The sequence below is a fragment of the Myotis daubentonii genome, chromosome 16 (genome assembly GCF_963259705.1).
Source record: "Myotis daubentonii chromosome 16, mMyoDau2.1, whole genome shotgun sequence".
NCBI lineage: Eukaryota > Metazoa > Chordata > Mammalia > Chiroptera > Vespertilionidae > Myotis > Myotis daubentonii.
The window spans coordinates 26055797-26069533 of NC_081855.1; the positions used below are offsets into that span (position 1 = coordinate 26055797).

The 13737-nt window shown below is 54.7% G+C and overlaps 1 protein-coding gene across 10 annotated transcripts in view; it reads right to left on the reverse strand.

Moving 5' to 3' along the window:
• Positions 1-13737, reverse strand: part of KSR1 (kinase suppressor of ras 1) — a 137924-nt gene that overhangs the window by 38237 nt on the left and 85950 nt on the right. The window contains exon 1 of one of the 10 annotated variants that reach the window (XM_059669446.1): positions 10821-10992. The exons of the other annotated variants lie outside the window; for them this stretch is intronic. Coding sequence (XP_059525429.1) covers positions 10821-10835 — 15 coding nt within the window. The 5' untranslated portion in view covers positions 10836-10992. Of the gene's footprint in view, positions 1-10820; positions 10993-13737 lie in introns of those variants that run through there. 10 annotated transcript variants of the gene reach the window in all.

Consider the following 13737-nt stretch of genomic DNA (forward strand, 5'->3'; position numbering starts at 1 on the left):
AGGGGAGAGCATGAGGCAGGGATGCGGGAACCAGGGGCCCGCAGCTAAACAACAGCCAGGCTGGGCCATGGCCGTGCAGGCCCTGGAGTGGCCCGGCCAGCTCCCTCTATCCTGACTCAAGCAAAGCCCCTCAGCAACTCCGCACCCCCAAACCTCACACACGGATGTGACCTGCCCACCCACGGTGCCCAGTCTGAGTTAGGAAGTTATTTCAGACCAGAGTAACTCACATACAAACTTTCCGGATAATTTCTCAGCCAGAAGCAAATTAGGGGATCAGTTTAACCACCTTCTAAAGGTGAACTCACAGGCCTGCTGACAACCTGGCAGGCAGAGCAGCTCTGAAACCCTCTCAGGTCTCCGAGGCCTCAGGAGAGCCGCACACCTGCCTGAAGGCACAGGGAACATGCCACCTGTGCCCCAGCCCAGGGCCCTACCCCCAGTTCTGGGGAAGGGACAAAGGCCAAGAGGCGATTGTTTTGAGGAGAATCACTGCCCACCCCACCCCAGCTTCCGTGTAAAGAAGAAAATACAAACTAGAAACCAAAAAGGGAGGGCACGGCTGCCCAGCCCATTTCGGGAGTTATCCTCACTCCTGTGAGCCGTGGTGAGCAGGGAGCACAGAAGCAGGGCAGTGAGGACACGGGTCAGAGCAAGAGTTCGACACTGGCTGCGCCTCTGCCCATCTCCTCCAGACACAATGTACACTCCCCAGTGGGCGGCATTCAGTTATTCTTTCTTATATGCATAATGACTAGAGAGCAGGGTTAGCTGGGCACTGAGGTCCCTCCCTGCCTGTGATCATTAAACTGCTGGCTCTGCTCTCTATAGAACGGGGCGGGGGGGGGGGCTGGCCCAAACACGGCGGCCCCCTCCCCTCAGCAGCTGGCAGTGGCTGGAGCCAGGCCAGGCGGGTATCAAATGGTATCCCGAGACTTACCAGCAGCCACGGGGCTGCCTGGGTCTATACTTAGAAACCTGACCGGCTTACACGGAGAGCCATCCACGCTCGCCATGCTCGGTCAGGTGGACAGTGGAAATGCCAGGGCGCTTCCAAGCCTGTGTATGGGCCACATGGTAGTCAAGCCAGCATCAGGCGGAGGCCGGGTGGAAGGAAGACCAAGAGGCAAACCCAAACTCTGTGCATCTGTTTAGCTTTCTAGTCCTAGAGCACAGGATGGGTCAGTAAAGTCAGGAACTGCCCCCATCAGTGCTGCTGGCAATCAAGGTCCATTTGCAGAACCTGGATTTCTGGGGTGGGGAGGGGTGGAGGGGAGGGTGGACAGAGGCCTCTTCTAGCTGCCCTGGCTGGGAGGGGAGGTGGTCATTAAAGGGCCAGGATCCTTCACCACAGAAGCTTCCCTGGGAACTGGTCCCAGCAGAGCCCAGAGGTGGACTCCCAGAATCCTGCAGATGGTGATGTAGGACCCCTCACACCTACGAGGCCAGGGCCCAAGGGGGGTTGGGAAAGGACAGAGAGAAGAGCAGGGAGATTTCTATGGCATCTCAGGCTGGGAGCCCACATGCCTCCAGTTGGCAAGGGAGCCCCTTCCTTCCTGCTCCCCACCCCTGGGGCTGAGGGAGGGGGTGGGTGAAACTTGGGTGAGACTTGAGTAATAGCTGGATATTCTGGGAGGCACAGGAGGGGCTGGGAAGGTGAGAGCCTGGGTCAGGCAGCCGCCTAGGGTTTCCATGGAGATGAGCAGACCGCTTGGGGATACTGGCTTTGCCTCTGGACAGGGTCTGTGCCAGCCTCTTTACTATCCCACTATCCTAGTCCTGGCAACAAGGCAAAGCCCCTCCCAGGGGAAGGCAGCCGCTTCCTGGAGGCTTCTCTCCACCGCCTCCCAGCGGGCCGCCCAGCAAAGGGAGGGTCAGGTTTGGTCCTTGGAACCCCCTTGACTCTGGGCAGTCCCTGCTCTGCTCTGGGCGTTGACTTCATCATTTATAGAACAAGTGGGTTTGTGGGTTTGCCTAGATCGGACCTGGGGCTCTCAACCCTGGTGGCACCCTGGAGGGACCTGGGGGTGGGGGGCTTTTAAAAAATCCTGGTGCCCAGGCCCCCACCTCAAACCAATCAAATCAGAATTTCTGGGGTGGGGACCATGGGGGCAGACAGCCTGCTGGGTCTTGAGTCTGGCCAAATAACCCAGGGCAGAAAGGGTCTCAGAATGCCCAGTTCGGAAGGCGGGCCTGGCCAGGGCAGGGCTGCGCTCTGAGGCTTGACCTCCTTCAACTCGACCCCAGCCTAGCCCAAGCGCACAGCCGTCCCAGGGGACGTCCTCTCCCGCACCACAGGGCCTCCCTCCCTCCCACAAGGCAGATAGAGGCTCACCGAGTGGGGGGCCTCGCTGGAATCTCCCGGGAGTAGTTGTCTTTGGCCCATGTATTGGAATGTCTGGGCTTGAGAGCCTCGGAAAGATGGTGCGGTGGTGAGATGGGGTGTGGAGGGTGAGGTTAAAGGGGAGACGAGAAGGGGCCAATAAAGGGTGGGTGATGAGCACTTATTATGCATTTCCTGGGTGCCAGACACTCTGCTAGACGAAGGTAAGAGGCCACCACATGCGATCTTTATAACATCCTGCGATGGGTGATAAAGATCAGAGAGAGTAGGTAACTTGCTCAAGGCCACACAGCCCAATTGGTGAGGCTGAGGTATGGCCATTTCTGCATAGTCCCAGCCAGCCGACCCTGCCTGCGCTGGTACCCACTTCTTTGTTCTATAAAGCAAGCTCTTTTTCCCAGAGCAGAGCCTCCCTGGCACCACAGGTCACATCTGGCTTTCTTGGCTCTACACCCTTCCCTACCCTCTCACAGCTGGGGTGAGCTCCAGCTGTGGGGTTAAAAGGAGCTGGAGGCCTCTCAGGGGATCTAGTCCCCACATTCCTTCTCAATCCCTCCGACTGGCCTGCTGGGTGCCCCTTCAGCTCCCCTCCTGCCCCTGAGAGGAAATGGGTGCTTCCCACCTCTGCCTGAGACCAAACCTCTAGCATCTGGCAGCATCTGGCATCACCACAGCTACCACCACCACTCCAGAGGCCTGGCCCTACTCCCTGGGAGAGCCTGACTGTGGCTGTCTCCCAGGCCCCGTTCTTTCTCCTATAAACCCGAGGTACCTAGGACAGAAATTGGCAGGAAATGCTTGCTGAACAGGCAGAGAGTGAGTATTTTCAGCTCTGCGGGCCGTATGGTCTCTATCACCACTACTCCGCTCTGCCAGGAGAGCACCAAACAGCCAGACAGTGTGTAAACAGACGGGGCGTGGCTCTGTGCCAATACAGCGTCCGGTATGGACACTGAAACCCCAAGTTCATGTAATCTTCACATGTCACGAAATTCTTCTTTTGGTTCCTTACCAGTTAAAAATGTGAAAACTGTTCTTAGTTCACAAGACTGTCCAAAAACCCAGTGGTGGGCTGGATTGGCCCAGGGGCCATAGCTTGCAACCCCTAGCTAGTGGGTCATTCATTCAGTCACTCAACAAACACACATCACCTGGTGGCCCTGGGCCCCACTGCTCCTTCCCTCCCAGCCCGCCGCTTGTGCTGACAGGTCTTCACCCCGGTCGACCCCAACACACTCCCGCAGAAGGGGACACAGGCAGAAGCTCCGCGGCAGGCCCACATCTGTCACCGAGGTGGCCTGCACTTTCTCTGTGGCATCAACACACATTTCCAAAATTGCTCCTCCTGGCTGCCGTTTGAAAATGGCCAGACACATCCAGCATGAGAGAAACACACACACACACACACACACACACACACCAGTTGGGGGCTGTGTGCTCCTCCCCAGGACATGCTACTCCCAAAATGAAGAGAGGAGATAGGTGGGCTTCCACAGCGGGTTCTCTACACCCAGGATGTATGCTGACTGTCGGGAGGGAAACCCCATTATTATTGTTCACCCGGCTCCACAGTTTAAAACTCGAGTCAAAACTGGATACTCTAAAACAAACTAACAAAACAGATTGGGGTCGGGGTAGGACAGGGGGAGGGTTTACCAGCAGCCAAAGAGTAACACTAACCCTCGATGAGGCTTGGCTTCTGGGGAACAGGCAAGTGGGAAAGTCCCTCCTCCCTGCACAAGCAGGGTGCTGTGGAGGGGCCGCAGCTGAGTGAGCGGGGTGGGGGGTGGGGGGTGGGCTGCAGAGCTTCCCCAGACCTGCAGCCCGCGCTCCCTCCTCCTCCCCCCGCCTGTGTCCCTGGGTGACGCAGCAGGTGAGAGGTGTACGAGCAGGGTGGCAATGGGGACACAGGCCAGGCCGGCGATGGGTGAAGAGGAGGGCTCCCGAGGGAGGGTGAGGGGTGCTGTGCCATCCCAACAGCGACACTCCCGAGAGGGAAAGGGGGAGCCGTGAGGAACTGCCTGGGACAGGAGCCCTAAACCGGGAGGCCCGATAATCCTCGGCAGAGGGTGCAGGGGACGGGGCTTGGCTTGAAATGTGTGTCACCGTGAGGGAACTCAGCTCACCCGAGGGTAAAGGCACTGACAGAAATAAACAGGGGCCTTGGGTGTGGCCACTTTACAGCCATCTTTGTGGCTTGCTGGTCCCCAAATTCTCCCCTTTCCGATGGTCCCCTATTCAAACGCGCCGTTAAAGAGAGGATTCCGAGACAAGCCGACTCTGTCTCCCTCCCCTGCCTCCTCTCTATCCATAGAGTGAGACCTCTGAGCCAGTGAGGCCCACCCAGAGAGTGTGAAGCCGGGCCAACGGGCCTCAGGTACAGCGGCTTCGCTTAGGGCCCCAGCATCAGGGTCGGGAGGGCTCCCCTTGGGGCCAGAAGGCCAATCACAGACCCATCCACCAGAGGGGCATGCCCCAGTGTCCAGCGTGTGGTCTGTCCTTTGGGCTGTCTGTCTGTCCAGGCGGGGGATTCATCGGGCACAGGAAGTGAGTCCAGAGCTGGAGACCTGAGACCCAGACTGCTCCCACCTGAGGACAGGGACCTCATTATATCACAGCTGCCCCACAGGTGTCCACCTAGGCGACCAAGACCTCTTGTTCTGGGTGACCAGGCAGGTCCCCCAGAATAGGGAGTTCCTGGAGGTGGACAGCCCCTCTCCGTAGTTTTCCCGAAACTATGACAATTCCTGCCTCGCAGCAGCAATGGGAGCCCAACGGAGCCCTGAGTGTGTGGCCAGGACCCAAGCCAAGGAGGCCATCACCAGAGTCACTAGGGTCTAAGGGCATGAAAGGGGCCAATGAGCTAACAGGGGAGAAACCCTTCCTCTGCCAAGGTCAAAGGCAGAGTTCGAGGGGACCTTAGAGACAGTCGAGTCCAATACTCATTTTACAGAAGAGGACACGGAGGTCCCGAGAGGGAGGGGACCTGCCTGGTCACCCAGAACAATAGCGCCAGAACCAGGCCCTGGCAGTAACCAGCACCAGGATACATCCTACCCCTGGAGAGCTCACTGTCTCCCAGAGTGGGCATTCCTTATCCACAGGCGAAGGTTTTATTCTGCCAGGTTTCCTGAGCTGCTCGGACAGGTGAGCCAAGGAGTAGAGAGACCTCCCTGAGGTCTGCCCTGAGAATCACCTCCAAAGGCGCTGGTCCCAGGGATGCCAAGCCACATGGGCCCAGAGCCCTGTGGGACCCAGACACAATTGTGTCCTGGGCTCGTGGCCCCACCCAGCGCCTGGCACGTCCCTAATGTGTTGGTGACTCAAAGGTGGCGGGTGGGTAGCAGTCCTCATCTCCACGGCCTTGCCTACCCCCGCCCATGCCCACGTGGGTGACAGCACACACTTTTCTTCTTTTTGAAAAGAAGAAGCAAACCCCGCACCACCAGCTACCCCCCAACACCCAGGTTCCGAGACACGACCAAGGCCCACCGAGGGCTGCGGCACCCTGACTCTTACTCTGCTTCTCGACATACTTCCTCTTTTCACAACCAGCCTAACTACAAAAATAACAACCACCGGTACTATCGCAACCCACGAAGTGGCCTGGCACACGGCTTGGTAGCTAAGGAAAGTGAGAGCTGAGGAAAGTGAGGTTCAGAGAGATTAAGTCACTCACTTAAGGTACGGCCAGTGAGCGATGGTGCCTGGATGGAGCCCTGGTCTGTGTGACTCTGAAGTGAGCGCTCATGCCTCTATACGGTTTGGCCTCCCTGGCCTGGTTGACCAGAAGCCCTGAGAGGCAGGGCTGGGCCCGCCTGTACAACCTCAGTTGCTTAAACTCCTGCAGAAGGAGTAGCTCCAAGCAAATGTATGCCCTCTTCAAACCAAAAGCAAGAACAGGCCAAAAAAATATTCACTAGAAGGATGGGGGAGATCTACTTCAGGAAGATCCTGCCAGTTCCTCAGCCGCTTGACCACAAGACAGGGGATGAAATAATGACATGGAAGTCACATTCCACCCCAACATGCAGATTCCCCCAGGCGTGTTCTGTTGTTAGCAAAGCAAAGACTGGAGCACAGACAACACCCGTTGCAGGCGCTCAAAGGAAAGCTGCCCGATCCCAGCCCCCCGGCGCCTACCTCGCAGCCCTCGGGCCCAGGCTGGTCCAGGCCTCGTGCTTCTCGTAGCAGCACGGGCGGTGGGGCCGTGCCCCTCGAAGCCTTGGCCGTCACCCAGCTCCACAGGCAATGCATGGTGAGGGGCCGGAGCCCAGGGTCCCCAGCAGCCCTGGCCCCTTGTGCGGTGTCCCAGGGAAGGACAAGGCAGGGAGAGTTTCTGTTGTCATGACTGTAGTGAGCAGTCACTGCAGCCAAAAATAGTCTGTGCCTGGGAGCTGGGGAGTCAGCACATACCTCCCAGAGCAGGTGCTGGTGTGAGACGCGCAGGCTCCAGCGGGCCTCGCTGCAGGGGGCCAGGGACCCAGGCGCCCAGGATACCAGGCCACAAACAGAGAGGGTTTTCCCTGCCCCGCTGCCCCCTCCAAAAAGCCTGACCTGAGTCAACAAGGAGCAGGATGACCATCTCCCTCCTCCCGGTGAATCATCCGGGGAACCCCCACCCCCACATGAACCGCAGCTGCCCCCATTCCCCTGCAGCTCTCACACGTTTGGGACTGGGTGGAATGGACATCCACGGGAAGAGCCGTACAAACTACTGGCCATCAAAGCTCATGAACTGTACACACACAAAACAGTGAATTTTACTGTATGTACATGAAAAAGCAACGTACGAGGTTCAGGAGCTAACAGTGGCCAGAGGGGCTGTGGGGGGATTTTTAACTTTTCTATATTTTCAAATTCTCCTACAATGAACATTTGTCATTAGATTTACAAAATGTCACCTGAAAATAAAATTTAAAAAAAAGAAAGATGCTCAGGCACCACAGAGGGAATGTGCAACATGGTCCTATCTATGAGAACTTGAAGTGTGTGTGTGTGTGTGTGTGTGTGTGTGTTCATGACCCCAACTTTGTAACCAGACTTCCTGGATAGGAATCCTGGCTCTACCACTTACCGTCTAGAGGACCTCGGGTCACTTACTTTCTATCTCTTTTGTACGGGGGATAAAAGCATTGCCCCCTGCTATGGACGAAACGTTTGTGTGTCTCCAAAATTCACATGCTGAAACCTAATCCCAATGTGATGGTATTTGAAGACGGGCCTCGGGAGGTGGCGAGGTCATGAGGGTGTGGCCCCAGTGAATGGGATGAGTGCTCTGGGGAAAAGACTTGAGAGCTGCCTGGCCCCTTCCACCACGTGAAAACACAGCAGGAAGATGGCCATCTCTGACCCAGGAAGTAGATCATCATCAGATGCCAAATCTGCTGGCACCTTGATCTTGAACTTCTCAGCCTTCAGAACTGTGAGAAATACATTTCTGCTGTTTATAAGCCATCTAGTCTGTGGTATTTTTGTTATAGCAGCCTGAGGGACTTCCCCTCGGGAAATGGGGCACAATGTCACCCTTGAACCCCTCAGGGGAGAGCCAGGAGACCCATCCCCATGGAGAGCCGTGGGGAGGGTTGAGGTGGGTGCTGCACTGACAACTGTTATTGCTATCAGAGAGAGAGGCTATTTGTGCATGCTTCTTCTATCAGCAGGGCCAGGGTTATGGAGAGCTTCTTCCCTAGAACTGTAGCTGAAAAATAACAGGGAAGGTTCTGATTGGCTTTGCTTTGGTCATGTGCTCATATCAGAGCCAATCCTAGGGCTAGGAAGATGGAGAACTCCAGTTGGCCCAACCTTTGGAGCACGGTAGAGGGTCTGAACATCAGGGCCAACTGCACTCAGGAAATGGGTTCCTGTCAGAGGTAGAAGGTGCCAACTGTGAGAGTATAGTAATTTCCAGGCAGAGGGGAAAGAACATACAAAAGCCCTGGGTTATGACAGGAAACAATTTTACATTGTTTCTGGGGAAGAGAGAGGAGGGTAGGAGACGACATGGAAGGAGGCAGATGCCGAATATGTCAGGGCTTTGAAGGTAATCAGGGTGTGTGTGTGGAATTTTATGCCGAGTGCAACCAGACACCAATGAAGGGCTGTACTCAGAAAACGAGATGATGAAAAATGAATAAAGGGGAGGGCAAAAGTCGATACACAGAGTGAAGCAGGTGCTATTGCATAGTCCATGCAGTAGCTAGGGTTAGGGAGGTGGCAGTGGTAAAAAAAGAGGCAGAGGCTTGGGATATATATTTGGAAATAGAGCTCATGGGATTTGCCAGTCAATTGAATGTGGAGGTTGAGGAAACGGAAGGATTCAGAAATGACTCCTCAGTTTCTCGCTAGAGCAACTGACAGATGAGTCAACAGGCTCAGTCAGAGAGGCAAGGGACTTGTCCACCATCACATCACTGGCAAGTGGCAAAGGCGAGATTTTGTCTGCCTCCCAACACCAGGTTCTGGGCTGTCAATTCCAGGGTTCAAGCTCTTAAGCTGGCTTGTTTTCCAATCTCACTGTCTGGCCAAAGGTACAGCTGGAAGTAAGGGCCAGTGAAATTTATATGCTGATTTTTTTTTTTTTTTAAAGAAGGGTAATGAGAAAAGAGACTTTCGCTTTATAATAATTAAAACAGTGTGGTGCTGACACATCCTCCCCAATATCTAGCTGTTCTAGAGCAATCTCGCCTTTGAGGCAGGCATTCCCTGGAGGAGGAGGCACAGACACGAGCGGACAGCCCAGGAGCTGGGTGGTCCCAGAGGAGGTTCAGGTGCACACCCAGCCAACGCCACCTCACAGCAGGGCTACAGCACACAGTCTGGCTCAGTCCAACCCATCCCATCACCAACAGAGGCCAGAGGCAGCTCTGGAACCCTAGGCCTCAGCAGGTCATCAGCAGCCAAAGACCTCCCCAAGAGGCCCTTGTAGTTCAGCCTCTGCAAGCCCAGATGAGAGCTCCTGGGACCGCCTCGGCCCTAGACACCAAACTCTGGATGAACTCAGCCATTCAACAAGAACACCTACTCTGTCAGTGCCAGCCTGTGCAGAGCTACGCTCATGATTTTTCAGATTTCTAGACACCAGGGGCACCCCTACTCTCCACACTTAAAACAGACACTTTGGCTCAGGATCAGAAAATGACATCACTTCATTCATTGGGAAGAGTGACGTATGCAAGTTCCGTGGGGACAGGAACTCAGGTGCAATGCCTAGAATAGCACCTGGCACACAATAGGCGGTAAATACACTTACTGAGGGAGTGCATGACCGGACCAGGAGGGAAAAACAGGATAGGCCCTCGGCTCTGTACCTTGCCGCATCTCATCCTTTCCTCCCTCCGGGCAGGTCAGTCCGCTTCGCATGGTGGGTGTCTGCAGATGCGTGTGCCCCACTACCCTATAAGCTCCCAGGGCAGACTGTAATTTGCTCATAATGTATCCCCTGTGATAATGAATCGGGGTATAAGACAAGTTATCAATGGGTATGGAATACATAGATTTGAAGGAAAGAGGGGAGTGAGGGAACAAAGGACAGAGGGAGGAAGAGAGAGAGAAAGAAGGAATTGGGGGGGCGGTTAGGAAGGGAGAATGAGGAGGGGAAGGGGAGATTGAGAGAGAGCTCAATTCAATTATACAACTGTACAGGGTAGCCCAGGCTGAGCTATTCTGGGTAAGATGCCAGATGACAAAATCACGTAGGAAGATAGGCCTGGCTTTGGAGTCACAAGGATGTGAGTTTGAACCCCACCCCAGCGATCAGCTAGCTGTGTGACACCAACAGGTCACTCCACATCTCTGAGCACCGTTTGCTGAGCCATAAAATGGGGATCATAGTATCTTCCCACCCCCACCTCAGGTATAAGGATTAAACAGGATGGTATACACCACCTTTCATACCCCAACCTCAGCTCTTCTCCTGGCTGGCTGGGGTACACCAGCAGGCCAGTCCCCTGCCCAGGCCTCCTCCCCGCTTCCTAGGTGGGGAGAGCTCTGTGGCCCATGCCCATTGGGCTGGTACTGAGATCTCAATTCCTCGGTACCAAGTTAGCCCCCAAGCGCAGACCCCCGTGCCACATTCTGAGGAGGCTCCCAGCTGCCAAAGAACAAGGCTGACACAAGTTCGGCCTCTGGCTCCCAAAGGGAGAGGGTGGGACGAGAGGAAGAGGGTGGGGAGGAGAGGCTAGGAGCGAGGCAGCAGGGTTCATGGTGACTAAAGCTGCACCTAGGAGCCAAATCCCAGTTCATTTTTCTAGTTTAATCTTACATAGCCTCCTGCTTCTTACCGCCTGCATTTGGGGGGGGGGGCGCAGGGCAGAGCAATGACCCCTCCCAGACAATGGGAAACCAAGACTGTAGCAGAGGTCGGGAAGAACTCTTCCCCGTCCCCAAGAGAAGCCTGATTTAAGCATGGGAATCAAGGATAGGAAAAAGGAGAAAGAGAAACCTGCCCAGTCAGGGCCACAACAAAAATCCTTACCGGACCCACTTCCATCTTCTGTTCTAGAAAACACCGCCAGTGCGAGCTGACTCAGGGCCCGCAGCTGGGCTCTGGCCGGACTCCCGCCGAGGCAGCACCCACCTCCCACCTCCGCCTGCCAGAACTGATCCCAGCCAGCGCCTGCCACTTCCTTTAACAACTTCCAGCGGGGAAATTGCTAAAGAAACACATGGCCCCGTGCCAGCGGGCTCTGAAATCACTTCCCCAGCTGCAGCCAGAACACGAAGCTGCGAATTTGAGTTTTTAACCTGTGGAAGTGGGTGGTGGTGGAGGACACAGTCCGTGTGTGACTGGATGTCGAGGGAGGGAGGAGCCCGGCCTCCACCCATCCATGCGGGCGATCCTCATCCCCGCACCCACCCCCACGGCGAATCCAGCCTTCTCCCTCCTGGGAGTTTGATTTTCCTTAAAACAACCCTACCGTTCTGTCTCTCTCACACGCACACACTTCAGTGATGGCCCAGATAAAACCCCAACCCCTGCACTTTCCACGAACCCACCTGTGACCTCACCAGCCTCCTCGCAGACCAGGCCTTTCAAACCCTTCCCGCGAGGTCGGCACCAGCTCTCAGACCGTGGGGTCTTTGCAGGTACTGTTCCCTCCGGCTGGCGTGCTCTTCCCCTCCGGCCTGGCTAGCTCCTGGTCCCTCTCTGACCTTCCCAGGCCGAGTTCGCCGCCACATCCCACAGACACCAGGCCAGCATCGGTCAGGGCACTCGGTGCCAGCTCCGAGTATGTTTCACCCCAGCCTGTGAGCTCCTGGGATCAGGGAGAGTGTCTTTTGCACGGGGCCCCACCAGGGCAGGCTTCAGACCTGCACGGCCCACGACAGCAACAGCCATACGGCGATTTAAATTAACATTCGTTAGGATAAAACTTAAATGTCGGTTTCTCAGTCACACTATGCAAATTTCAAGTGCTCCATGGCCACAGGTGGCCGGTGGCTCCCATGTTGGACAGAACAGTATGGGACGTTTCTGTCATCACAGAAAGTTCTATTGGACAGTGTCACTAGCCCAAGGTCTGATAGCTGGGTCAACACATAAAGGCGCCTCCCAAGTCGTCTGTCTCCAGCATCCCGGAAGAGGGAATGAAGCAGGAATCAAAGGCCACGCGTGTCAGAGGCACCGCAGCCAGCGTTGGAGCTGCAGAGGGCTGAGATATGACTGCGGGGGGTGGGAGGGTGGGGGGTGAGGGATCAAGAGGGTAGACAGAGCCCCTGCCTCCAACCAGAAACCGGGAAACAACCACGGCCTCACGGCCACTTCCACGTCCGTCCCCTCTCTTCATCCAGCAGAAAGGCATTATTTCCTGGAAACTCTGTGACCACAAACCAATGACCACAATCTAAAGCCAAAAGCTGAAATAATATTTAGATAACCCCAGAGAAATGGACCCCAGGAGGGCGATGTTGAAAAGGAAGAAGGAGATGATACACACACACATCTGGCTACACACATGTATGATGTGTATATTTTCCAGAGAGAAATCAGGGCCCCAGTCAGGAAGCCACGGAGGGTCAAGTTCGCAGAGAACTCATCAAAGAGGTCGAGGGGGCAAATCCCAACACACGAAGACCATCCCCAGAGGCCCTGGGGAGCAACCCCGGGGGTAAATCACTGAGTACTGACCACACCAGTTCTGAGGCACTTCAGCACCAAGAACTCAGCAAAAGAAAACTGTCAGACTTCATGGATTTGGATACCTCCCCCCCCGCCCCCCCCCCCCAAAAAAAAAAAAGGACAGAGAGACAAGAGACCCTGTTTTGGTTTTTTTAAAAAAATAAATATATTTGTATTGATTTCAGAGAGGAAGGGAGAGGGGGAGAGAGAATGAGATAGAAACATCAATGATGAGAGAGAATCACTGATCAGCTGCCCCCTGCACGCCCCACACTGGGGATTGAGCCTGCAACCCGGGCATGTGCCCTGACTGGGAATGGAACCGTGACCTCCTGGTTCATAGGTCGACACTCAACCACTGAGCCATGCCCGCTGGGCAAGAGACTCTGTTTTAAAGTCTGACATCTCTAACCTCCATTCCATGGCAACTTTCAGCAACTCTTTCCCCAGCAAATACTTGCCAAGAGCTCCCCAACGGCCAGGGGCTGTGCCGCTGGGCACACAGCCTCTCCTGGGCACAGGCCGGAGCTGTCTATGTGTGCACAGGTGGGCACTCCTCAAACACAGTCATCCCTGAGACAGCTTGGAGAAATCTCTCTTACTAGTCTACTGTGAAGAATGAAATGGATTTGCATGGACTAACAGAGAGATGAGAGTAAGACTAAAACCTGCACAAGGATATATATTCTGTGATCCCATTTTAGCAACTCTAACAAAAAAGGGAAACAAATATTTACATACCTATTTATACATAAATAGAAACCATGTGGTTCCCTAGATTGGAAAAGCTGGTGAAATCCAAATAGATTTTAGAGTTTAGTAAACAGTAATGTATCAATGTTGATTCCTTAGATTTGACAAGTATACAGTGGTAGTGGATGATGTTGATGACGGGAAAGTGGGTGAAGGGTTTATGTGGGAAGTGTACTCTCTCTGCAGCCTTCCTATAAACCTAGAACTTTCCCAAAACAAAATGGTTATTTAAGAAAATAAACAATGGTTTAGACTTCTGCTCAGAAGTCCAAGGATTCTATCTCTGAGTCAGCTTTGGAAAGGCCTGGGTTTTCATGCTGTTTGGAACTTTGGTTTCTGAAATCTGCACTTATATTTGATGGGTGGAATAAATTTTTACAGACAGCACACAGGATCCATCAGCACACAGGGTGGGTGGGTGGGTGGGGTGGGGTGGGTGTCAGTCAGAGTCCACTGTCTGCGTTAAAAAAATAGAACCACACCCTGGGGCTGGCCTTGAGGCCTGTGCCTGGGGAGCCCT